Consider the following 25,005-nt stretch of genomic DNA (forward strand, 5'->3'; position numbering starts at 1 on the left):
TGGAAGATATAGTTTCAGCAAGACAGCATACTAGCACATTTCAGCATAGCAGTGCATGCTTACCTGTATGTCATATTTTCAGGCAAGTGCTGGTCGAGGCATTCTTATAACTTTGCCCCAAAGGCTTATTTGATCTGTTTCTTTCTTGATTTCTCTTTATGGAGACATCTCAAATCCCTCATGTCCTATTAGATCTATTGCAGAAATTACTTCCAGGCTTTCAATAGCTACTGTTAAGTTCACAATATGCTTAATATTTTTCAGAGAACATGGGAATCCATTTTTGCTAAAGAGCAACTAATTTTAACAGTTTCAACTAGCAACTCCTTTAAAGTAGTTTAGTTCTCAAGAATTAAACTACTTAATAGCAGGTACTATTGACAGAGACTTTTCTCCTAACATTACTGACCAAGCTCCTAACATTACTGATGAGAAACTTTTAACATCTCAACACATAAAAAAGCACTCTCTCATTTAAAGAGATTATATGATTTCTGTTGTCATTCCTTTCTTTCAATCGATTAGCTATAAAATTTTACATTTTTTACAGAAGTTCAATATTCAAGTCATTTTCTATTCTATCAATAACATTCCATATAAGATCTTATTCCAGATATGAACACTTGGGGTAGAGGACTCCTGGCCACAGTGGTTTCATTTGCATTCGTCAAACTAAAACAGCTTTAAAATTTCACATTAAGGTATATGCTAGGGGGAACAATATAAATCCTCTATTCCCTAACACTGTTGGTCAAAAAAATCACATTTTCCATTTTTCTTCAGTCAAATTTATTCAAAAATCATCTTCCATTGACGAAATCATCTTCCATTGATGAGTTAAGATTTCCTAGAGGGATTTTACAAATCTCTCAATTCTAATTAACACAAAGATTCTAGTCTATTTTACCCTCCCTTTAAGGAAATTACTTCATAGTTGTTTTCATTTTTTATCAATACATGGCATTGGTAGCTTGACTTCCATCCTCTTCGTGTGACCGGCTTCTTTTTTGACATTTACATATCTGCAGCTGAAGAGAGTCAAATTTATGATTATGCTTATTCTTCTTGCCTTAACCTATTTATATGCTTCTGATATTTCCACATTACATTAGTTAAATTTCATTGCATTTTGAAGGCTTTTTTTTCCTCGACATTTGATGCTATCATTTGGTTAATGTTATCAAAATAGCCATGGACAAATGTGATCATAAGCGGTGCCTACGGTGCATTTAATTGTAATGAATGAGGATATTTGATCAGATATAGAATCAAAGATATGTTAAATGCTTTGCTGAAAGAAGACCTGACAAAAACAATAGTATCAGCAATAATTCGCAGAACATCATCAAAATACTGTCAGAATTGTTAGTGCTCTGAAGGATCACTAAAGGTAACAAAATACTACAGGCAAGAATACTCAAGCAGTAATACTAAGTATGATAGTTGCAAGCCAATCCACAAAGGAACAGGCTTACACAGGCCACTTGCAAATACAGATTCTTTGGTTATCCAAAATATGGAAAAACTATGATTTATCACTGAATGCAATATGGCCCCACTGTGCTGAATTCCATACTCTGCAACCATGACAGCACTCTTAACTAATGCCCAAAAGTAGCAATACAATGAAGACTAAGAAGGAAATTTGGTCTCCAGAACCTTGCAACATTGTTTTATAACATGAATTGCAGATAATGAACCTTCCATACAACTAAATTAGTTCACATTTAAGGCACCCTTCTTCCAAGAAGTTCTCATTTTAGATCTGTCATTGCCCTCATGATGGTTATGAAAGCTTTACTGTTATCACACATAATGTTACCTTTTGACTGTGATATGTTTTTTGCTGGAAAAATTAGCCCTTTTTTTTAAAGTTGATGATGCATTTTCCATCAAACTTGCTCAGATTCTTGCTGGATAAGTCTTCAGGACATTCTCATTTGCTAATACAAACATTAATGCATAAGTAATTCAAACTGACCCACAACTAAGCAGTGTACCTTATATGGGTTTTGGGTATGCATTTTCCACTTGCTTTAGATTAACTTATAACATAAACTCTATCTTAGATTATCTTAAAACCTTAGATCCTTATAAAATACAAATTATGAAATTAAACTGCATGTTTTCTATCACTTGCCTGATGGCTAAGATATATCTGCATATCAGATAGTTTCAAGATAGCAGGTTGATTTTTCTATGTGCATAAATTTTTGCAACACAGAAAGTATTTCACTTCAGAAATTCTCATTCATAAAGAGAACTCTTTTTATTATAGCATTTTTAACTCTCAAATTTTGGAACTACCAAGACAAAGACCAAATTTATCCTTTTTAATATAGGCACTTCTCTTTAACAGATACTTTTACAAACTGATAATTTCAGAAATACTTCAATTTATAAAATAAAAATTATGAAATTAAATAACTTACACATAAACCTTTTTATTTACCACTAATTTTCAATAATTTCCATAACTTGTAATGAAAATTTCATTTTCTTAAAAAAACTATACACATAATATAGATTAAATTTACTAAGGAAAATAAATTGCCATAAGATGTTATAATTTTGATTTAACTTGTATGATAAAAAGGAAAGCATATTGATAACCATTTGTCTATGCAAACAATTACAAAAAATATGCTGATTATACTGGTATAATATGGAAATTAATTCTTAATTCTAAATTATTTTCAAGATATTTAATTACCTTTTGGCCTTCTTGACTAGAAACTAAACTTTTCAGTTCATTCAATCTCTGTAACACAGTATTCACCAAATCTGTGTATTCTTGGTTTAAAACATCTAGTTCTTGGCTAACGATTTCAGCCCCTGATAACAGTTTGGCCTTCTTAGCATCCGATGCAGCAGGATTATCATCAAGGCCTTCTTGATACTGCTTCAGTAGGAGGTCATATATCTAAGTAGAGGATACACAAGCTCACATATCATGTTCACCTACCAGGACCCACAGGAATTTCGGATGGTAGAAAATGTCCCATACGTGATTTGCAGAAATGTTTAGCAATTCAGAGCAGTGAGAAATATGAAAATTCTGATTCATAACAGAAGCATAATGGGCAAAGCATCTGAGGATAATCTTCCTAAAGAGAGAGAGCTATATCTTTGAGGAAGATATTTTAAGTGGAACTGGCTAATGCTAATGTAATATTAGAGGACACAGACATAGTCAGATTGCAAGACTTCCATTCAGCTCCAAAGATTTATACTTAGCAATTTTTAGGTCTCGCAAGATATGAGTAAGCAAGTTCAGAGCATAGAATATATTTTTATGACAAGAAAAACTATTATCTTTCAGTTCTCAGGAGTACCTATTAGTATTTGTGTAGTACAAGTAAAAACTTGCAATCAAAGCACTTACAACAATAAATTAATTACAAATCAAATTTTCAGAATGCCACAACAGTAAAATCTACTTTAGGCTTAGTTTCAGAAAGAGCAAATTCAATAACAGTTTCTTATAATAATAATAAATAAATCTCAGACCATATATTATCAAATATTATATACTACAAAATCTATTTTTGTTTCAGTTTCAAAAGATGCAAATTTTAAGAAAGGTAACAATTTGTATTAGCATAATTTAGAGCCTTATGCAGTTTCAATGAGTGAATTTTAAATACTGTAGCAGTTCAGAAAAGTGAGTGGCAATTCGAAGCAGGTAGTAAGTATGCATTTAAACTGAAATAATGTTATATAGATTTACAATTTTACAACTTCAAAATTTATCTACTAGTATACAATTGCCAAAGCTTCAATTTCAATATAACTTTTAAAATAACAATTCAATTACATTACTAGTTTCATGGGACTCATTTTTAAGCTTAAAAATAGATAAAATAATTAATTTTACCACGAGAAAAAATGTCATATTAATAGCTGTGTAAACAGCAATTTTTATCTTTGCAAAGTGATTTAGTCCCCTCGTGTAACTATAATATTCCTTTAACTCATGCTCCACAATTCATGTTTCTTTTCTTACACAATTTATTTCTGAAAATTAAACATAGTTTCGGTTTGGTTTGGTTTATGTGATTACAACGAAGCCTTGAGGGCTATATGCCTAAAGGAGAGATGCCTTCATGGAGGACTTTCTAAGAGAAACTGGCTTATATATACAATGCACATGGGGAAAACCACGAAAACGCACATGCAGCCAGCCTGTTTAGGGGATTCGAACCTGAGACCGAACTACCAGTATTCAGAGACTTTGCCACTTGGCTGCTAGAAGGCTAACATAGTTTGGGAAATTCAGACGAGCAAGAAATAATAATCAACTTTTATATCCAATTGAAAATGGGCTCTTCTCTTCGTTTCACCAATAAAACTTAAGCAAGATAATGCATGCATCACATGATGAATCAGAATTCAGAAATCTGCCCATACTCTGATTTGCAACACCAATACTTTTCTGCAATTCACGTTTTATAAATGGATGCACAGTATATGTCACACATAGTATATGCGCTTTTGAAATGAAAGATACAACATTTAGTTAATTACTGCTATTGATAAGACAGTCATTCATTTTGGCTAATATTTATAATTTGCCATACTTTGAACAGTTATGGCAAACTGTTTTAAATAATTAATACATACAATCATAAAAATCTAAAGAAATAAATTTCTATAAAAACCTTTTTAAATATTAAAACATTTACTAAAATATAAAAAATTAATTTTAAATAATTGTTGCATGAAAAGTATAATAATCTTATGTGTCACTTGTTTGCTTTAGAATTAAAAAAATGTTTCAAGATATAAAAGTTCACAAATAAAATTTATACACATATTTCTTACTTTGCTAAACATATTTAAAATAATATTTTAGCTTTCTCATTAATACATCTCTGTATCTGATGGATATCTGTACTCTTCCAACTCCTGTATATATATATCCCTTCCATTGATATTTCATCATAATGTCTCTTTTTTTCGCCTATGGTTTTTGATTACTTGATATAAAATTAGCAGTTAAACAATAAGAAAATGCAGGAATGAAAATAAAGTGAATCAAATTTATATCACTTAATCAATAAATAAATACAGGAGGAACACGAAATGTCGTACAGGGAGGGGGGGGGAATTAGAAATTCCTCTATTTAATACTTTATTTCCTGAAATAAATACTCTAAAATTTGAATTTAGATGTTATACAATTTAGTTGTTATAATTTAGTACATTAAGTTATTAATAATCAGGGCAATGCACAGCATTAAATTGCTACATTAAGTGATAATATATTAATTGATTTAATTAAAAGCATTTGAAACTAAGTTAATCCCATTCTAACTCCTAGTTTAGTGCAAAGATGTTTGTAGTTATACCTTATTGTTATAGCATTAGAATTCTTACCTTTGCTTCACGCACAAAACGACCACCATCAACATTTACATCTTCAATGGCAGCTTTTCTCTGACTCAGTGTGTGGTAAGTACTCTAAAAATGAAACCAGATTTTAAAAAAGGATAATTGCTCCATTAATGTTTAAGAAATATAAAATTTACTAGTCTCCTGACATAAATATTATCAAAACATAGTTTGATCCAAACTTTCTGTCTAAAAACTGCACTGAATTTTTACATTATCTTTTTTCCCCTTTGTATAATTAAGCTGAAATATTTTTTATAGGAACTTCTCATACCAATTACATCCATAAATATATGGTACAGTCAAAAGTCGTTAATCTGGACTCATCGGGACTTCGGCGATTCCGGATTATCGATTTTTCCAGATTATAGATCATCAGTTTAAATCTCGTAAGATGGCATGCACAAATTCTAAAATTCAAAATATGAAACCGTAATTTATGAAATAAAGAACAATTATGATCTAAAGGGTATCAAAATTTACAAAAAGAAAAAGCTTAATATTTATTTGTTTACTTTATTAAACATTTCTTTCAATGTAAGTTGTTTAAGTTGCTTCGTTTTCATGTGATAATACTTTCTCTTTAATTCTATTAAACAGACATAATTTCTTGTTTAGTTACAAAGTTCTGCTGTTCTAGTCCTATAATTGCTGCGTCGAGAATACCGACTACTTTGACAATCGAAATTTTTTCGTTTTCAATAACCTCTGTGTCATTTTCTTCACTATCGGAAGCGAATTATAATGACGAAGAACTTGATTTAAATCATATCAAAGACGGAGTACATCGAGATGAAATACTACATTTAGTAAGGAATTATAAGCCAAATAAAATAAAAACATCTGCCCTGAAGATAAGGATAGTGCTGACAGATCAACTTCCAATTCATTGCACGCCGTGGCATTTCCCTCCCCCCACAGAGCAGCGTGAAATTGATAAACATATTTCGGAATGATTAGATAATCAAAGGATATATATGCCTTTATCCATTTTTTGCAGCAATTACACTTTCTGTTTAATGGACTTTGAAACATACTTTCGCTTTGTAGATCCTTTAGATATTAGTAAATATATATCGGAAATTCTATTTGACATAATCGAAAGTTCAAGCTTTCTTTTATAAAATTGCTCTAACAGTCTGCAAAAAATAATAAGCCGGATCCAATTCGAAGATTAAGGAACAACGCAATCAGCAACATTAACTGAATTAGATAATTTTAGCTTAACTTATATCATCTGTTATACATTAAACGCGCATACGTAAATGTATTATGTGCATGCGCACACGCATATTCGCAGCTGTAAAGGTCTTACGCGCACGCGTAAATGCCTATGCGCATGCATCAACGCAACGCATGCGCAGAAAGTTTGTAGCTTTAAGGTACAGATTATAGATCATTCCGGATTATGGGTGTCCAAATTAATGACTTTTGACTGTATATGCTAGAAACTACTGGTTTTCATCTGTTCTTTCCTTTAATACGTGAAGTTTTCTGGCAAGTACAATGCAAACACATATAGTTAACTCCATGGGGCAAAGGCTAGACCAAATTGAAAGAAATCAAATGGCAGAAATTAGTGAAATAATGTGGGATGAACCAAGAAGACTCATGACAAGCTGTAGAACCAGATAAGCTGAGGAACAACTTAACAAGTTTAGCTGTGATAATTCAGTTCAGACTTACATCATCCATTATGGTTAACCCTGGCAAGCTGATACATGAAGCATTTTTGAAAGACATAGCATTAAAAACTGAGGCTAAATTTCTAGGCAAAGTTAATGGTGAACTTTTGAAAATATTACCTAGAACGGCTTATGATCACCGTATGCTAAGTGCACTTTTCCTGGAAAATAAAATCGAACATTATGTGATAAACGCCAACTACGCACGCCCAATAAAAGTGATGTTCAGAGGTTTATCTCTCACCACTAAGACTGACAATATTGCTCACGCTCTTTCAGCAAAAGGTTTTAGCATCAGCAAAGTAACACATTTAACCAGAAGAAGAACTTGCGCGCCCATGCTGCTGTTCCTTGTGCAAGTAATTAAGAACGATTTGGCTGATGAAATATTTCATGTTACTGATCTACTGTTATTTGTTGTCACAGTAGAAAAATATGTTTCGAAGAATCAGGTGCCACAGTGTTACAACTGTCAAAAGAGGCACTATTCTTCGAAAAACTGTCATTTCCTGCCCAAGTGTGTAAAATGTGTAAAATGTGCTCTGGATCACAAAACCATGGACTGACTGAATAAGGGCAAAATGGAACAACCAAAGTGTCAAACTGCCAAAAAAGTCATGTGGCCTCATATTGTGGGTGTGAGATGTTTCCAAAAAAATAGATCAAATGCACCAAAAAAAAAAGATAGCACTGTTAAAAAAGGAATTTCTTAAGCGGAAATGGCTAGGAATCAGGCAAATTAGTTTAGTGATAATGCAATGAATCAACCCCCATCAGCTTCTGCTGCATATAACGAGGCCTCAAAGGCTAATTATCTTATAAAATTAACTGATTTAAGTAATGCTTTGAAAAATTTAAATGTTTCAAATAATAGCTGGAAAGTGCATTCTCTTTCCAGCTATGCCATTGGCTCTTTGACGATCTGACCACTGATCCACGCCCAGCCTCGTCGAATGTCGTCATTCTCTCAATCACATAGGACTCTGACTGCTGGACCTGTTGCTACAAAGCTCAGATTACAATTTGCCATGTAATTGCCTCACATCCTTTATGCTGAACAATAGCTAATATATGCTGTTACACTGACCTGATTTCTGCAAAGTAACTCTATCTTACAGAAAGCTTATATCTGAAAGCTTACAAACACGCATCATAAAAATTGGTTTTTTGACTGGTTCTCACTTCGAAATATGCCATGTTATGCTAACAAAAGCTTATGTTCTTATGTTTATGTTCCTCTCAGGATGCAGCGATCACACAGGAGCCTGAATCTTGTGTCTCTTGCAGCTAAATCTTCAGACTTACACACTTAGTAACCCAACCACCCAGAGACAGTTATTAGTTAAAATGTGAATATGTAGATAACAAACTTTGGTTAAGGAGTAATTAAAATCTTACCGTGTACTTCAGTCACGGAGTAATAAAATCTTACTGTTAACAGGATTGAGAATTCCTTGAACATTCAAAAAGAAATTAAGACAAGCCACTGAGTTTTTACTGGAAATGCCAAAATCACTCTTTATCCTAGATTTATGGTTGGTTGGTTGATTTTTAATGGCACAAAACCTTGAAGGTTATTATGCACTAGACGAATGGTGAATAAAATCCAAAATGCCCAAACACACTGCATCAGATGAATTGTTAAAATGAACCTGCAATACTGATGAAGGCATGGAAAAATGACTGTGAAATGCTCTAGCAATAGGTAGAACAGGATAAAAGGGGGAAAAATAAAACTTCAAATCATATGGTAAAAAGAGATGTCTTTTTAAAAATCTTATGAGGTTGATGTGAGGGTTTCTTCCAATGAGATCTGTTAAGTTAACATTCGTAGAGTTAAAATAATATTTGCATTTCTGACTAAATGCAGGACAGCAGGTTGAAATGTGATTGACTGAAACAGGAATGTTGCAAGTGCCACAAATAGGCTCATTATCTCCTTTAAAGAGATACTGATGTGTCAGTCTGCAGTGACCAGTTCGTAGGTAAGTCAGTAGTACATCCTCTTTTCAGTTCCCTCTCGGCTCCCAATATTCCAAATTGGATTTTACCTGCCCTTAATTTATTCAGAGTCTGGCATTCCCAGAGTTCTTGCCATCTGGACAAGATCTTTGTTCTGATGTAATTCTGTATGTCTGTAAATTCTGTCTGTCTGTCCTAATCATTTTCAGAGGTAATATCAGCAGATTTTGCAGCGATATCGGCGAGTTCATTGCCTTTGCCTACATTTATGGCTATGGATTGGTTCAATGGATTTTTTTAATACAGTCTACCTATCCATTTTTATAGCATTTAATAGGAACTACTCAAGTAGCAATAACTTGCTTAAACCAGTTAAGTTTTCAGCAAGATAACCAAACCTTATTAATCAATACTCAAATGGAATACTTAGTTTTGTGATTCAAAATATCTTAAAAGAAAACACATATTATTAATATTAAATAATAAATCTGTAAATTTGAATAAAATGGTGGAAGAAAAATATGAGTAAAAACAACAATTTTAGTGGTGCCACCTTATCGATTCGTAAAGTAACTAGACAGTTAAGTAAGGTGTCTCACCTACTGGGAGAATACTAAAATTTTTGTTAGATTATTTGTCATTATCTTGATTTTTTACCAATATATTTACCATTTCATTGCAAATTTACAGTTTTACAGATTACACAGTTTAGTACCTGCTACTTAATAGCCAATGTCTTTGAGAAATGCAATTTTACTACAGTCAGAATAAAGATGAAAATTATAATAGATTTTTTAATATAAATTTTTAAGTGAATATTGTTATATGGGTTTTAAATTTTATATTATTCTTCCTCCAGAATTAGGAATAAAAGCTGCTAAATTCATAGTAGTAGTTGTTTTTCTAAAAATTTCTGATTCTGCCACAGACTTAAAAATTATAGGAAAAAAAATCGGCTTTGAATTGACACGGTTAAAGCATTCAATAAACTAGCTACTCAAATAGAGATGATTTCTCAGAGAACTTTCTAAGAGAACTTTTTCATGAACTATCGATGTGGTATATCATAATTGGACTTAAAGGTGGCATAGCGCCAAGCATCGAAGCCTGTGCAGCAATTAAAAAATAACTGGAATGTGAGTAGCTGTAGTTATGAGTAGCTGTACTTATAAGTGTGTATGCAAGTGATGATATATTTTGTACACATAATAAAATAGCATGTAGAGTAAAAGAGTGTATCTTGTGAATTAATTGCCCACTAAAGGATACATGGCAAACTTCTTAAATTTCACAGAAATAATGGGAACTTGAAGAATTTATAATTTTAAATAAAGCCAGATATTGGAGAAATTCACCAATTTCTCTCCATATTTCTCCATTTCTCAATTACCTTAATTTTATGCATTGAGAGAAAAAAAATTCAGTGACTAGCATATGTAAGTCTTTTTAATAATAAAGCATATACTTAATTATAAAATAATTATTCATATAGATTTAATTGTGGCAAATTTGATACAAAATAAAGAAACATAATATAAAATTCAAGTAGCTTAGCTTATTTTGAATACCTTTTCCTGCATTCAAGTTTATAAGTACTTTCTACACATCAAAAATAAACATACTGCAACTGTCAGTCAGAAAAGCAAATTTCATATACAGAATCAGTTTTAGAAATGGCAAGTGAGATTACACTTCTAATTTAAGGATTGAAATTTTCATTTTGAAAATAAGCCTTGCTATTTCAAAATGCACTTACAAAGAAATGTTTATATTACGTTTGTACTATAAACTTCACATAAATACTCAATGATTATCCATAGATATTATTATAAAAAATATTATTATATGTTTATTAATTCGCTTATTACCATTGAAGATTCAATTTCATGATGCATTTCTTGCGCTTCCAATCGGCTAACAGATTTCAGAGATTCTACTTTAGCACACATTTGACTCACAAACACTTTTTGTTCATTGTACTTTCCTTTGTAACTTTGAAGTAAGTCCATAGATGTTTCTAAAGCTCGAAGTCTAAAAAATTGAAGAAATTGCAATATCAATAAAAAATTACTTTCTGTCAAAATTGACAGCAACACACATTATTTAAAGAGATAGCCCACCCATGGATCACAAAATTACAAGTACAATCATTAAAAAGTGCTACACGTTGACAAAGTACTGTTCTTAGTTTTTTAGTCTTGAATACTCTTACTTCTGGCAATCTAGAAATTTATACAGATAGGAATGCATTAAATGCTAGTAAAATACTGAAGAATTTCTGTGGAACATCTATAGTTCTTTAACTTATTTTAAAGAAATACATTTTTAATCTTCTGATCAATAATAGAAATTATCATAATACCGTTACCTTTTCTTTACGTACAGGTTCGTGGATTTGGAGTGAAAAATGGCGACACTTGATGAAGTATCGAAACACAATTTATTAGCCAGTATTACTCACGGCAGCTCAAAAAACATGTTTACGGGCCTCGAAGAACTACTATAAACATGCTGAAACAATCAGCGACACAGCCTTCAGGCTACCAGGCTATAAGGGTGAAGACCACTTCACGGCAAAGCACCAGAGTGCAGCTCCTGACTCTGCTCAGTCGTTCTCAGAACTCTATATATTCTCAAGACTCTCAATGCTCCAACTCGCGATGCACTCGACGATACACTAGAGACTCCCGACTCGATTTGGTCATTCTCAGAGCCCAACACTCTTTGAGATAAACTCGATTGCACTAACTCGCGACAGACTAAGAGACTCTCTCGATGCACTCGATGACCAATATGGCACTGGACTACGAGACACTCGCTCATTGACTCAACTAGGCACAGAGCACTGACTCTTTGCATATCAGCAGGTTTTATATAGCTTCTGGCTTGCGTTCGAGAGCATTCTGGGCTAAACCAGTAAGAATTCATTCCAGAAGATTCTCCATCCGTCTATGGCATATCGTCAATTGTGTCACCAAATGGGTGATTTCTCACAAAATGTGGCAATCCTGTCTTCTCTTGCCATTTTCTGGCAACCCTAAACCTGCTTTGCGGGGAAGCTATTTTACCGCAGTTGGACATCTCGTAACAATGCTACATGCAGTGAAACCTGATTATTCAAACTTCCATAATCAATCCCCCTAATTAATTTTGGCTTTACAAAGTTTGACTGCAGATTCCCAAATTGTTTTGTAGATATTCTGTGGTATGCTGTGGAGATGGTCATTTCTAAAAAGGGAATGTTTTGCATATCGTCAATTGTGTCACCAAATGGGCGATTTCTCACAAAATGTGACAATCCTGTCTTCTCTTGCCATTTTCTGGCAACCCTAAACCTGCTTTGCGGGGAAGCTATTTTACCGCGGTTGGACATCTCGTAACAATGCTACATGCAGTGAAACCTGATTATTCAAAATTCCATAATCAATCCCCCTAATTAATTTTGGCTTTACAAAGTTTGACTGCAGATTCCCAAATTGTTTTGCAGATATTCTATGGTATGCTGTGGAGATGGTCATTTCTAAAAAGGGAATGTTTTGTTTATTTCCTCATGAATATTGTTTACTTTTGGACATAGTCAGCATAAGGAGATCAACTGTAATAACTTAACAATGCAACAACATCAAATTAGAAAAACAACAAAATATAAACACACCATTTTGGGCAAATTAAAATAAACGAATATTTGAAAAAGTATACTTAAAATACCTATCAGCAACTTGAGTGCCTGCCAGGTCCCATCGTCGTCTAACTTTTTTCACATCTTCTTCAAGCTTGCTAACATCTGTATGCACAGTTTGATGAGGTCGACTCAATTCAACATAATGACGCACAGAACTCACACTCTGACTTATTTGCTCAAACATCACTTGCTTATGCTGCATTTCCCTTTTTAAGGTCTAAAAAAAAAAAAATTAAAAAGAATGTTAAATGAAGTTAATAATTAATAATAATATATTTTAATATATATATACAGTGGATGGACAAAAATATGGAAACACCTTGTGAAATGAATGTTTGAAATGAAAGATTGATTTTAATGAAATATGTAGGTGGTGCTGGCGTTTTTGACTACTGACGCCACCTATACAACTTCGTAAGTGTGCTAAACGGTTCAGTTGTTGTCGGAGTACTGTTATGTGAGGTTGTCATTGCATTATGTCAGAGTTAACAGACTTCGAACGTGGGCAAATTGTTGGAGGACGTATGAAAGGTGCTTCCGTAAGCAAGGTAGTCGAGGTGTTTAGTGTTTCAAGAGGTACTGCATCGAAGATTTATTCCGCATATTTGAAAAGCGGAAAAACATCATCTCCTAAATCACAGCGCGGATGAAAGTGTGTGTCCTGAGTGATCGTGACAGACGATCATTAAGGGCAATTGTGATGAAAAATAAGAAGACCACAGCTGCTAAAGTTACTGCTGAAATGAATGTTGTGTTACCGAACCCTGTGAGTACCAAAACAATTAGAAGGGAGCTTCATAAACAGGGAATTTCTGGCCGTGCTGCAATTGAGAAGCCACTCATCAGTAATGCTAATGCCCGTAACAGGAAAAGGTGGTGTTTAAGTCATAAAGCCTGGACTATAGAGCAGTGGAAGCGAGTAATATGGTCTGACGAGTCTTCTTTCACATTTTTTCCCACTTCTGGCCGAGTTTACGTCTGAAGAACGCCATCTCAAGCCTATAATACAGACTGCTTGTTGCCAAGAGTGAAACATGGTGGGGGTTCTGTTATGGTTTGGGCAGCCATATCGTGGTTCTCTGCTAGCCCCATGATAACTGTGTCAGGGCACATGACTGCCAAGACTTATGTGAACATTTTGGCCGATCAAGTTCATCCCATGGTACAAACTTTGTTCCCCGATGGTGATGGTGTCTTCCAAGACGACAAAGCTCCTGTTCACATAGCTCACATTGTCCAGGACTGGTTTTCTGCGCACGAGAATGAGTTTTCCCATCTCCCCTGGCCACCGCAGTCACCAGACCTGAATATTATCGAACTTTTGTGGTCTACATTGGAACGGAAAGTGCGTTCTCGTTATCCACCGCCAACATCGTTATCTGAACTTGCCACCGTTTTGCAGGAAGAATGGTATAATATTCCCTTGGCAAACATACAGGAACTGTATTTATTCATTCCGAGAAGACTGCAAGCTGTTTTGGATGCCAACGGGTTTCCTACACCATATTAAGCAAAGAAACATGTTTTTTTAAAGGTGTTTCCATATTTTTGTCCAACCCCTGTATATTCATAACAAGGTTAGTTTCCTAATACAGCAATTACTTTTTAATTTCTATAAGAATTTTATGAAAGGCGGAAGTATTCAGATTGTTACATAATTACTGTATTGTACGACTAATTCACAAAATATTCATTTACAATAAAAAATGTCATATAAAAGGAAAAACGAAATTAATTAAGGATGGAAAAACTTTCTTAAAGGAATATGATCATACACAATAAAATAGATATGAAAACAAGCTGAAAGTACAAAAATTATGATTCCTTCCCAAATGTAATACCGATCCTCTAGATCAGGGTTTCTTAAACTTTTTGGTATGGGGACTCCCTAATATTTATGAAAATTTTGTGGGACCCTCCATAAGTATTGCGCAAATCCGACACACGAGCAAGTGAAAATACCAGTTTCACCATTTCTATTATATATATATATATATATAAAATTCATCGAAATATTTTCGTTTTTTCTTTGTGTATACAGTCAAAAGTCTTTAATCCGGACTCGTCGGGACTTCGGCGATTCCGGATTATCGATTTTTTCCAGATTATAGATCATAAGTTTAAATCTGGTAAGATGGCATGTAGAAATTATAAAATTAAAAATATGAAACTGTAATTTATAAAATAATGAGCAATTATGATCTAAAGGGTATCAAAATTTACAAAAAAAGAAGCTTAATATTTATTTGTTTACTTTATTAAACATTTCTTTCAATGCACGCATGCGTAAAGCATACGTTACGCATAACCGAAATTAGAAAATTGCAACCAGAAAACTATTTGATTTGTATTCGTGATATTTATAATGACGAGGAATTTGATTTAAATCATATCAAAGACGGAGTACATCAAGATGAAATACAACATTTAGTAAGGAATTATAAGCCGTATAAAATAAAAACATCTGCCCTGAAGATACCGATAGTGCTAACAGATCAACTTCCAGTTCATTGCACGCCGCGACATCAGTTATATGTCACATCAGTTTCCCCTTATCAAAGTGGAAATAAGGATTTCAACAAATTCAGCTAAACATCCTTTATTGTAGCCATTGCTCTATACTACAATTGCAGTTACATACTATATTAAGTTTACTTGTATTATGTTAGTTATAATTACATGTGTGACAATGATGAGTATAAAGGAATTTTTATTTATCAAAGTACTTTTAAATGCGATGAAAATAAAATTAATAATTAATATATACACTATTGCATGGATAAATTTATCATCGCACTGCAGTATGTATTATAATGGAAGTACTTTTCATCAATGTAAAACAATTTGCACAACTCAAGTTCCATTAATTTGGTAAATTAAATTTATTGCTGGGAAGCATTTTCCTTAGTGAAGGCTAAAAATTAAAATCTGGGAGATTCGATAATCTAACCAGACTACATAATGAAAAACTGGGAGTCTCTCAGTACAGCTGGGAATGTTGGCAGCTATGTTCATGGATGCATGCCTGCTTTATAAGCATAAATCATATTCTGGGGAACTTTGGATATATTTCCCTGTAATTTTATCAATATGCTTGAGTTTTCTTTAATCATTCATATACTTAGTCAGCACTATTATAATAAATTTAAATAACTGATAAAATAAAATTTTGCTCAATGACTAGAAAATTTTAATAACCACTGCAGAGCTTACCAGTTTATCTACGCATGACAGCAGAGCTAGGTTAGTGGTTGCCTCTTTGAGTACATTAATATATAATTTCAATACAGTAAAAATGGGAAATTTCTTACTTTTAAACTTTCTTCCACTCTTGTTGAACTTTCAACATCAGATGGCATTTCATCATATGACACCAACTGTAATTCAACATTAGAAACAACCTGTGTAGCTTCCTCATACTGGCCTAGCGTCAGTTCTACAGCTTTCATTCTGAAATATTTAGCATGTATAATATTAAATAGTTTTACACATCAAAGATTTTAAATAAAACTATTAATTTTCAAAATGTTCAGACACAAAGGGAGGGGGGAATTGCTCCTGAAAAAGGGGGACCAGTATTTGATAGCTCTTGAAATTGCTTCTGAGAAGAATAGTAGGATGTAGCAAATTTTTTTTGCTCCTGAAGAAGAGAGACCTACCAGATTGCCCTTGAAATTGGTTAAGTTTTATCCAAAATCTGTACAAAACAAAAGCCACTTATTTGCCTAGTTTTAAAAGCAATATGCATACTTTAATTATTCTATTAAAATTATTTATATGAAAATATTGAGAAAGATTATTAATATGATAAAAACCAAAAGCCTTTGAAATGAAAAAGGAAAACAAAACAAAAAACAAAAAAAAACAAAAAAATGAAAATGTTTAAAATTATTAGGATTAAAAACTCTGATCTAATATTTCTTAATTTTATCAAGGAATTCAATGTGAAGGATAAAATTCTGGTCACGAAGGATAAATAATGTAACATGTAAAAACAGCCCAGACCATTATAGAACCACCACCAGCTTGAACAGTGCTTTGTTGACAACTTGGGTCCATGGCTTCGTGGGGTCTGCGCCACACTCGAACCCTACCATCAGCTCTTACCAACTGAAATCGTGACTCATCTGACCAAGCAACGGTTTTCCATTCGTTTAGGAACCAACCGATGTGCTCACAAGCCCACGAGAGTCGCTGCAGGCAATGTCGTGTTGTCAGTAAAGGCACTCGAGGCGGTCTTCTACTGGCACAGCCCAAGGAAGACAAATTTCGCCGCACTGTCCTATCGGACACGTCTCTCGTACGTCCCACATTGATTTCTGCGGTTATTTGACGCAGTGTTGCTTGTCTGTGAACATTGACAACTCTACGCAGACGTCGCTGGTCTTGATCGTTAAGTGCAGGTGGTTGGCCACTGCGCTGTCAATGGTGGGATGTTATGCCTGAAATTAGATACTCTCGGCACACTCTTGAAACTGTGGATCTAGGAATGTTGAATTCCCTAACGATATCCGAAATGGAATGACCCATGCATCTAGCTCCAACTACCATTCCGCGTTCAAAGTCTGTTAATTCTCGTCGTGCGGCCATAATCACGTCAAAGCCTCTTCACATGAATAACTTGAACACAAATGAAAGCCTCGCCAAAGCACTTCGCATTTATCCATTTTCTACACGATACTACTGCCATCTGTATATTTGCATATTGCTATCCCATGACTTTTGTCACTTCAGTGTAATATAGTATGTAATCCCAGATCCAACAAAATTTTTAGGGAAGCATTTAACAAATAACTGGATTACCAACTTTTGTTTTAAAAAATCTTGGCTACCTTGAGAAATTACTTCACATCACGTAACATGTCATTATGCCCCCCCCCTCCAAAAAAAAAGTTGGTTTTCTAAGAAATATGTCATATATAATAAGATCTAAAGAACAGCATTACATGCAATATACCAGATATCACTGCGACATTATAATCTTATTATAATAAAAATAATAATTATAATAAAATATTTATATGAAAATGGAAATTGTTGTTGATCATAATGGACAGCACATTTTAGCTCTGTTAAAGTGATTTGCATTTTTGTATAAATAACTGCAGGAAATTCAAGATATTTTTCTTTTAAATAAGTAACAAATTAATGTAATCCAGAGTTCTTCAGATTCCTAACAAAATTCATACATATATTTTAGCTCCAACCAGAGATATTTTTAGTTTTACAAATTATGAGCATTCAGAATGATTTACAATAAAATAAAGCATTCAGAAGCAAACTTTGGTTCAAGTTAAATACCTACCTTTCAACATACAAATTGGAAACAGACCACAAGTTATTCCATGACTCCATAACTCCATCATACCGAGACTGCAAAGCGGGGGTTTTTGTAGTAAGTTCTCTAAAAGCTTCTCTCACTTCACAGATTCTAGGTTCAATTGTCTGTAAATCTGATTCAAAATCCTAAAATGAAATCAATGTAAATGAGCTATCTTAGAATATACATTGCAAAGAGATACAAACACAAATGGCACTAAATTACAAAATAAAGAAAGTGCATGGAGCAGATATCTACTCAGTATTTTCCTTTGATTAATATTTTTTGTTTCAACCTTTTTTTTAAATTTTACTTCTGTCATTAATTCCTCAGCTCTATGCATTTAATCCATCATTCTATAAAATTTTTAGAACTAATTAATAGCAGAATGTCTTAAAAATCACAAAAATGGGTATGTTTTTCAGATAAAAAAAAATTTGCATGTTATTTCAGAAAAAGCATGATTTTGTGTCAAAATACTTATGTTAGAAAACAATGCTATATATAAATCTAATATATATCCCAAATCATGCTTTCGAGACATGAAAAACGCAAGGTAAATTTTGACAAATGGTCCAGTAAAATGAGAAAAGAAACGAAAAAATGAAGCGCACATAAAATATGGCATTAAAAATAATTTTTTAATTTTTATTAATTACAACATTACAACAAACGTTCATAAAAATTATTGATTATATGCATGATAAATTAAATATGTTTTAAGTTTTGTCAAAAAGGCATTAATTTAAAAAATAAAGATTTAAATTGTTACAGAGTACATTTTATTAATTTCAAATCACTCAGGTTAATGTTCAGTAACAGGACTGAGTAAGTTTTAGAGCATAATTAAAGATCTCATATTCTGTCAACTGGCAATAGGCTCTTGAGAATTGACTATGATTGAGGTTACACGCAACATAAATTAAAAACCTTATATTTGTACACTACCAACATATTCAAGGCAAGTGGATGATAATTCACACTAGTGTAATGTAATGGAATAAACATAACAGTCCAAAAACTTTTGGAAAGGCACTATGAAAGATGTTTCTAATGTTGAGGTGCAAAAAAAGCAAGTTGTACTCACATCTGCAACAAGAATAATTCACATCAGTTAAACACTAAGCATTTTAGAGTTATTTGCTTCAAGAAAATGCTTTTTGGGAGGATTTTTAAGGGAAGTTGACTGTTGGTATTTATTATTTATTATTATTACATGTAAAAAAAATCTGATGTGTACACCACGACTTCATTGTATGGAATATTAAATTGAACGCATTTTTTCCTGCATTTCATTTAGCTTATTCCCTGAAATTTCATTATAGATATATTTCTTATTCAATTAATTCAGTTCTCAGTTTGCGGCAAAGTAAAAATAACATAAAACCTCAAAACACCTTTATTAAAAATAGAAAAATATAAAACACCCAATACAGTTAAAACAACATTTTTTTTTTTTTTTTTACAATTAAAGTTAGTTTGTGTTTTACACAAAAACAAGGAATTCAGCCAGCGAGCAAGAAGGCAAATTTTTTTATGAACAAAACTGAAAGTTTACTTTTGGTCCCACTTAGCAACAAAACATTGAAGGTGCAGAAACTGACTGAATTCACTATTCTGCTATTTTAAATGTAAACAAATATGGCTGTTATGGTAAAAAAATTAGGCCACTAAAGCTTAGCCACACTAAAACAATTTTTATATTGTTAATAATTCTACAACTATTGCATGCAGATTAACTAAAGGCATAAAAACAATCAAAAGATAAGAACAACATAATTCAATCATTTTTAAAGCACACATCACAATTTACCAACATATAAGAGTAAAAAACTGAGCTCACAGAGCCGAATAACAGAGTGGGTATATATATACTTTTTGGTTCAACCGATTGGAACCAAAAAGGGAAGTGCACAACTACATGTTATAGCAGTTCTATGTACAATATTGCAATGTTCTGAGGCTACTTGTTTTTGAGTTATACAAGATACATATATACATACAGAAGTCACCAAAAAATCTCTTTTGAATCCATTTTAAATCTTTTTTGCAACCTCTTTTAGGAAAAAGAGTTATTTTTTCCTTATGTATATATGACACGCAAAAACAACATTAAATTGCATTCGATGGCAGTCAAAATGGATATTTTCGGTGAAATATAATACCTGAAAATTTTCGATATTATAGTACTTCTTTTACTTCATACAAGGAAGTAAAAAAGCATTGAAAATTTATGTAACTGGCCTATTTAGTCAACAAGCACCAAACATTGAATGAACTGCAATGCTCAGTAATTTTAGTCACAATGAGGTTTTATGGGTAACATGGAATTATCCATCAAAGAAACTGACAGACTCAAGGGTTAATGAAAGAAAACATCTGCGCTTTAATTATATTATTGCATCACAGAAAGACACACCTTGCAAATTTAAGTAGAATTAGAGATGAAAATTTATGGAGGAAACTACAGATAAACAATGTTCAATTTATCTGTATGAAAAGAAAAATTTTACAACAATCTATGAATGACAAATTGTAACCATCAAAATAACACTGAGTTATTATTTCCTTAAAAATCACAGTAAACCAACATCTTACATAATTCTGATTAGGATTACAGTAATCATTACAGCAGTAAAAAGTGCGATAATTACTTTTTGTTCTTGCATAAGCTGGCCCACTATTTCTTTGCTGCGAGGTATAGGAGCTTGCGTGCGTTGTTTCAAGGTTCTTTCCTTTTCGGTTAAAGTGCTTTGTACGGATGCCACTAAATCATTGAATTTACGAGCTTGACTTTTGTTAATTCGATCCACTAATTTCAGAAAGAAAATTTAAAAATGTGAAAATAAAAAATTTCAAATATATGAATATTTCAGGTATATTAGTATTCAGGTATATTTAAAATAACAATTTTGCTAAATTTTATTAACAGTCTAAAGTTACTGACCTTCATCCTGATCTAGCATGCGCTGTAGATCAGCGAACAGCTTATTACAATAAGCAATTTCCTCTTGCAGTCGTTTCAATGCAGGGTCATCACTTGATCCTTCATTCAGAAGCTTCTGAGTGTCTTCATTTAAAGCTTTTATGATGCTTTCCCTCTGAATTGGTTCAATGCTGCGGAACTAAAAATTGAAAAGAATAAATTGGTGACTTGCAATATAATAAAAAGTAAAAATTTTTAATTATGCGATCTGTTTTTATTGCATACAGAATCTAAGAAAAATCAAAATTAAAAATTATTATGAAGTTACTTTTTATCATTTAGTAGTTTTCATTATTTATTAACTGGTGTTTGTTAACATAATATCAATTGATATTCCCTGAAATAAAAATCTGATTTGGAAGCAGAAATTTTGATAAGCTTGATAAATTTTGATAAGTGCAAAAGAAATTACCTTAGTTATATCCCATGATTTAATGATTTTTATCGTAGCAAAGATCATGTTTTGTCTCAGTTTACGTTGTTTAGATGTCCACAGATTCACAATTGTTTCAAATTGCCTTTTCAAACTGCAATATATATAAAATAGTGAATTTAAATGAAATTCAAAAATTAAGAAAATTATACTATTCTTATATAATATATAAAGAAAATGATTGATATAATTTAAAATGCACCATGAAATAGAATAAACTTGCCTTTCAGCAAGCTCAAGAGCTTCAGGATTAGGAGGTGGTATAACAAAGCACACGCCAGGAACCATGCCTTCAACTCCATGAGCATTTATTATCTAAAAAGATAACATGGCATTATAATATAATACTAATAACTAAAAATGAAACATAACTAATTTTTTAAAAAGGAAGACAAAAAGAAGAGGATACTTGTAAATCAAAAATTAACCTGCAGAACTTTAAAAAAAAAATTAGGAAAATACACTTTAAAAAAAAGGAACACATTTTATAAATATAATAAATTCTCTCTTTAATTTCTGCATTTAAGTAATATTTAAAAAAATGTCTTGTCTTGTTGGCACTATTTCTTCTTATGATATCTTTTTTTCAATATCTTTCTGGTCATAAGAACTATTTCCTATTGCTCTGCTTTACATATACAGTCAAAAGTCGTTAATCCGGACTCCTCGGGACTTCGGCGATTCCGGATTATTGATTTTTCCGGATTATAGATCATCAGTTTAAATCTGGTAAGATGGCATGAAGAAATTACAAAATTAAAAATATGAAACCGTAATTTATGAAATAAAGAACAATTATGATCTAAAGGGTATCAAAATTTACAAAAAGAAAAAGCTTAATATATATTTGTTTACTTTATTAAACATTTCTTTCAATGTAAGTTGCTTCGTTTCATGTGATAATACTTTCTCTTTAATTCTATTAAACAGACATAATTTCTTGTTTAGTTACAAAGTTCCGCTGTTCAAGTCCTATAATTGCTGTGTTGAGAATACCGACTAATTTGTCAATCGAAATGTTTTCGTTTTCAATAACCTCTGGGTCACTTTCTTCACTATCGGAAGCGAATTATAATGGCGAGGAACTTGATTCAAATCATATCAAAGACGGAGTACATCGAGATGAAATACTACACTTAGTACGGAATTATAAACCAAATAAAATAAAAACATCTGCCCTGAAGATAAGGATAGTGCTGACAGATTAACTTCCAATCCGCTGCGTGAAATTGATAAACAGATTTCGGATTTCAAAACACTTTCGCTTTGTAGATACAAATTACATATTAGTAAATATATATCGGAAATTCTATTTGACATAATCTTTCTAATCTATCATAATCTAATAATGACGTTTCTGCCCCCCCCCTCTGCCGCAGAGCAGCGTGAAATTGATAAACAGATTTCCGATTTCAAAACATACTTTCGCTTTGTAGTAAATATATATCGGAAATTCTATTTGACATAATCGAAAGTTCAAGCTTACTTTTATGAAATTGCTCTAACAGTCTGCAAAAAATAATAAGCCGGATCCAATTCGAAGATTAAGGAACAACGCAATCTGCACCATTAACTGAATTAGATAACTTTAGCTTAGCGTATAACTCCGTTACACATTAAGCGAGCACGCGCACAAATATATTCGCAGCCGTAAGGGTCTTACGTACTCTCGTAAACGCCTGTGTGCATGCGTGAAAGCGACGCATGCGCAGAAAGTTTGTAGCTTTGAGGTCCGGATTATAGATCATTCCAGATTATGGGTGTCCGAATTAACGACTTTTGACTGTACATGATTTCCAAAGCAATAAGAAAATTTAAATGGAACTTAAACAATATTTTATTATTCATGAATTAAGTTCATAAGCAAACACAAAAGTTTGGAGCTTTTATTAAAAATAAAACAAATGGATCACAAAAAAGAAAACATTTTGTTGCAAAAATACTTTGTGGCATTTTGTTTAATCTTACTTTGTACAATAACAACTAGATTATTATTTTAACAAAATTAAAGTGTAATAATTTTTCATTCTTGCACATAAAAAAAGCCATGAAATATGGAAAAAAAAGAGAAGCAACAATTTATTTCTCAATTTTTTTTACCTTTCATTTTCCTCTTTATTTAATATAAAAATTTGGTAAATTATACAATAATAATTCATCAATAACAAGAACCAAAGAGTTTGTTAAAGAAGAACTGTAAATTCAGTTTTTAAAGTTAGGTTATTAAGGTAAGGCTATTGTCAGTACAAGCTTCTGCATATCATTGAATTAAATTTTTCCTCAGAATCGCTAAACATTTGCTCAAAGGCAATTGGTTAGGAATATCTGAACCAGAAGGTCATTCAACAGTCTAATTATTAAACATACTGCTTAGAATGCACAACAGATATACCTATATAGATAGCACCTATAGACCAATAGCTCTAAGAAGAGAGAAGAAGGCATACACAAACAATAAAGCCTTCTTCTGGAGTAGATCCATAACACTTGGTTTTGGGGGTAACAGTCAGCATCTACTAATTACTAAATCATTCAGGATCACTCATTTAGTTCATGAGAATAACTTGTTGAACTAAATAAACAGTGCAGTATCAGTACTACTAAAAATTGAGGAAATAAATTTAAGCCAGGAAAGATTTTTAAGATAAATAATAATATATTTTTAATTAAAAACAGTTCTAACTAATAAAGGATAAAAAACCTCGAGACAGAGATAATATTTTAAAACCACGTAAACAAAAAATTTATATTACACAGGCAATTGCCCACATTAAGTTAGAAATGGAATGCATTACATATACATATATTATAATTTAAACCTACCTTCCATTTAGTTTTATTTGAATTGTCATGAAGCCAGCACTGTTCATCTTTATTTACAGACATCTGAAAAATTTAAAACTTGCATGCTATGAAACTAAAATATTAAAACTTGCAGAAATAAAATACTGAAAAATAATTTTGAACTGCTCACTGTTCATCTTCATTTACAGACATCTGAAAAATTTAAAACTTGCATGCTATGAAACTAAAACATTAAAACTTGCAGAAATAAAATACTGAAAAATAATTTTGAACTGCTAAAATATGGTAGGCAATTTCAATACTTTCAATCATGCACAACTACATACATAATTTCACAGTCATTCAACTATATTTTCAAAATACACTATCATGTGCTTATGCTTAGATTGGAAATTTTTTTGCACAGTAGTTAAATTTAATCGTGCGCATACTAGAATACTCAGTTATGTACTGGTTTGTTAGCTTTTAATTAAATTATTTAATTAAATGTTTCTTATTAGTAATCAGATACAAATATAAGCATACAAATCAAATTATTTTTGCAGAGTAAATCTGACATTAAACATAATATTCTTTACATAATAAATGTAATGGGGATTTATATCTTAATAGCAAATAATAAAATAAGTTATATATACTCAAAATAATTTTAATTAGGAAATAGGTAGCTAATCAAAACTGCTTCGCTATCAGTTAGAAATAAATAAATTTCATTATTACGAATAGCTGATATATGAC

General features: G+C 32.1%; 1 protein-coding gene across 6 annotated transcripts in view; it reads right to left on the reverse strand.

The window, feature by feature from the left end:
* Positions 1-25,005, reverse strand: part of shot (dystonin-like protein short stop) — a 696,871-nt gene that overhangs the window by 110,350 nt on the left and 561,516 nt on the right. For all 6 annotated transcript variants that reach the window (XM_085812140.1, XM_085812144.1, XM_085812142.1 and 3 more), the window contains 11 exons: positions 24,286-24,348; positions 21,686-21,777; positions 21,442-21,556; positions 20,991-21,168; positions 20,698-20,855; positions 18,029-18,189; positions 16,035-16,173; positions 12,750-12,940; positions 10,910-11,072; positions 5,380-5,463; positions 2,714-2,923 (listed from right to left, as the gene is read on the reverse strand). In XM_085812140.1, the coding sequence (XP_085668266.1) occupies positions 2,714-2,923; positions 5,380-5,463; positions 10,910-11,072; positions 12,750-12,940; positions 16,035-16,173; positions 18,029-18,189; positions 20,698-20,855; positions 20,991-21,168; positions 21,442-21,556; positions 21,686-21,777; positions 24,286-24,348 (1,554 nt within the window). The remainder of the gene's footprint in view (positions 1-2,713; positions 2,924-5,379; positions 5,464-10,909; positions 11,073-12,749; positions 12,941-16,034; positions 16,174-18,028; positions 18,190-20,697; positions 20,856-20,990; positions 21,169-21,441; positions 21,557-21,685; positions 21,778-24,285; positions 24,349-25,005) is intronic.

This window comes from Stegodyphus dumicola, chromosome 2 (genome assembly GCF_044657685.1).
Source record: "Stegodyphus dumicola isolate Sdum_Otavi_A_Nest chromosome 2, ASM4465768v1".
Classification (NCBI taxonomy): domain Eukaryota; kingdom Metazoa; phylum Arthropoda; class Arachnida; order Araneae; family Eresidae; genus Stegodyphus; species Stegodyphus dumicola.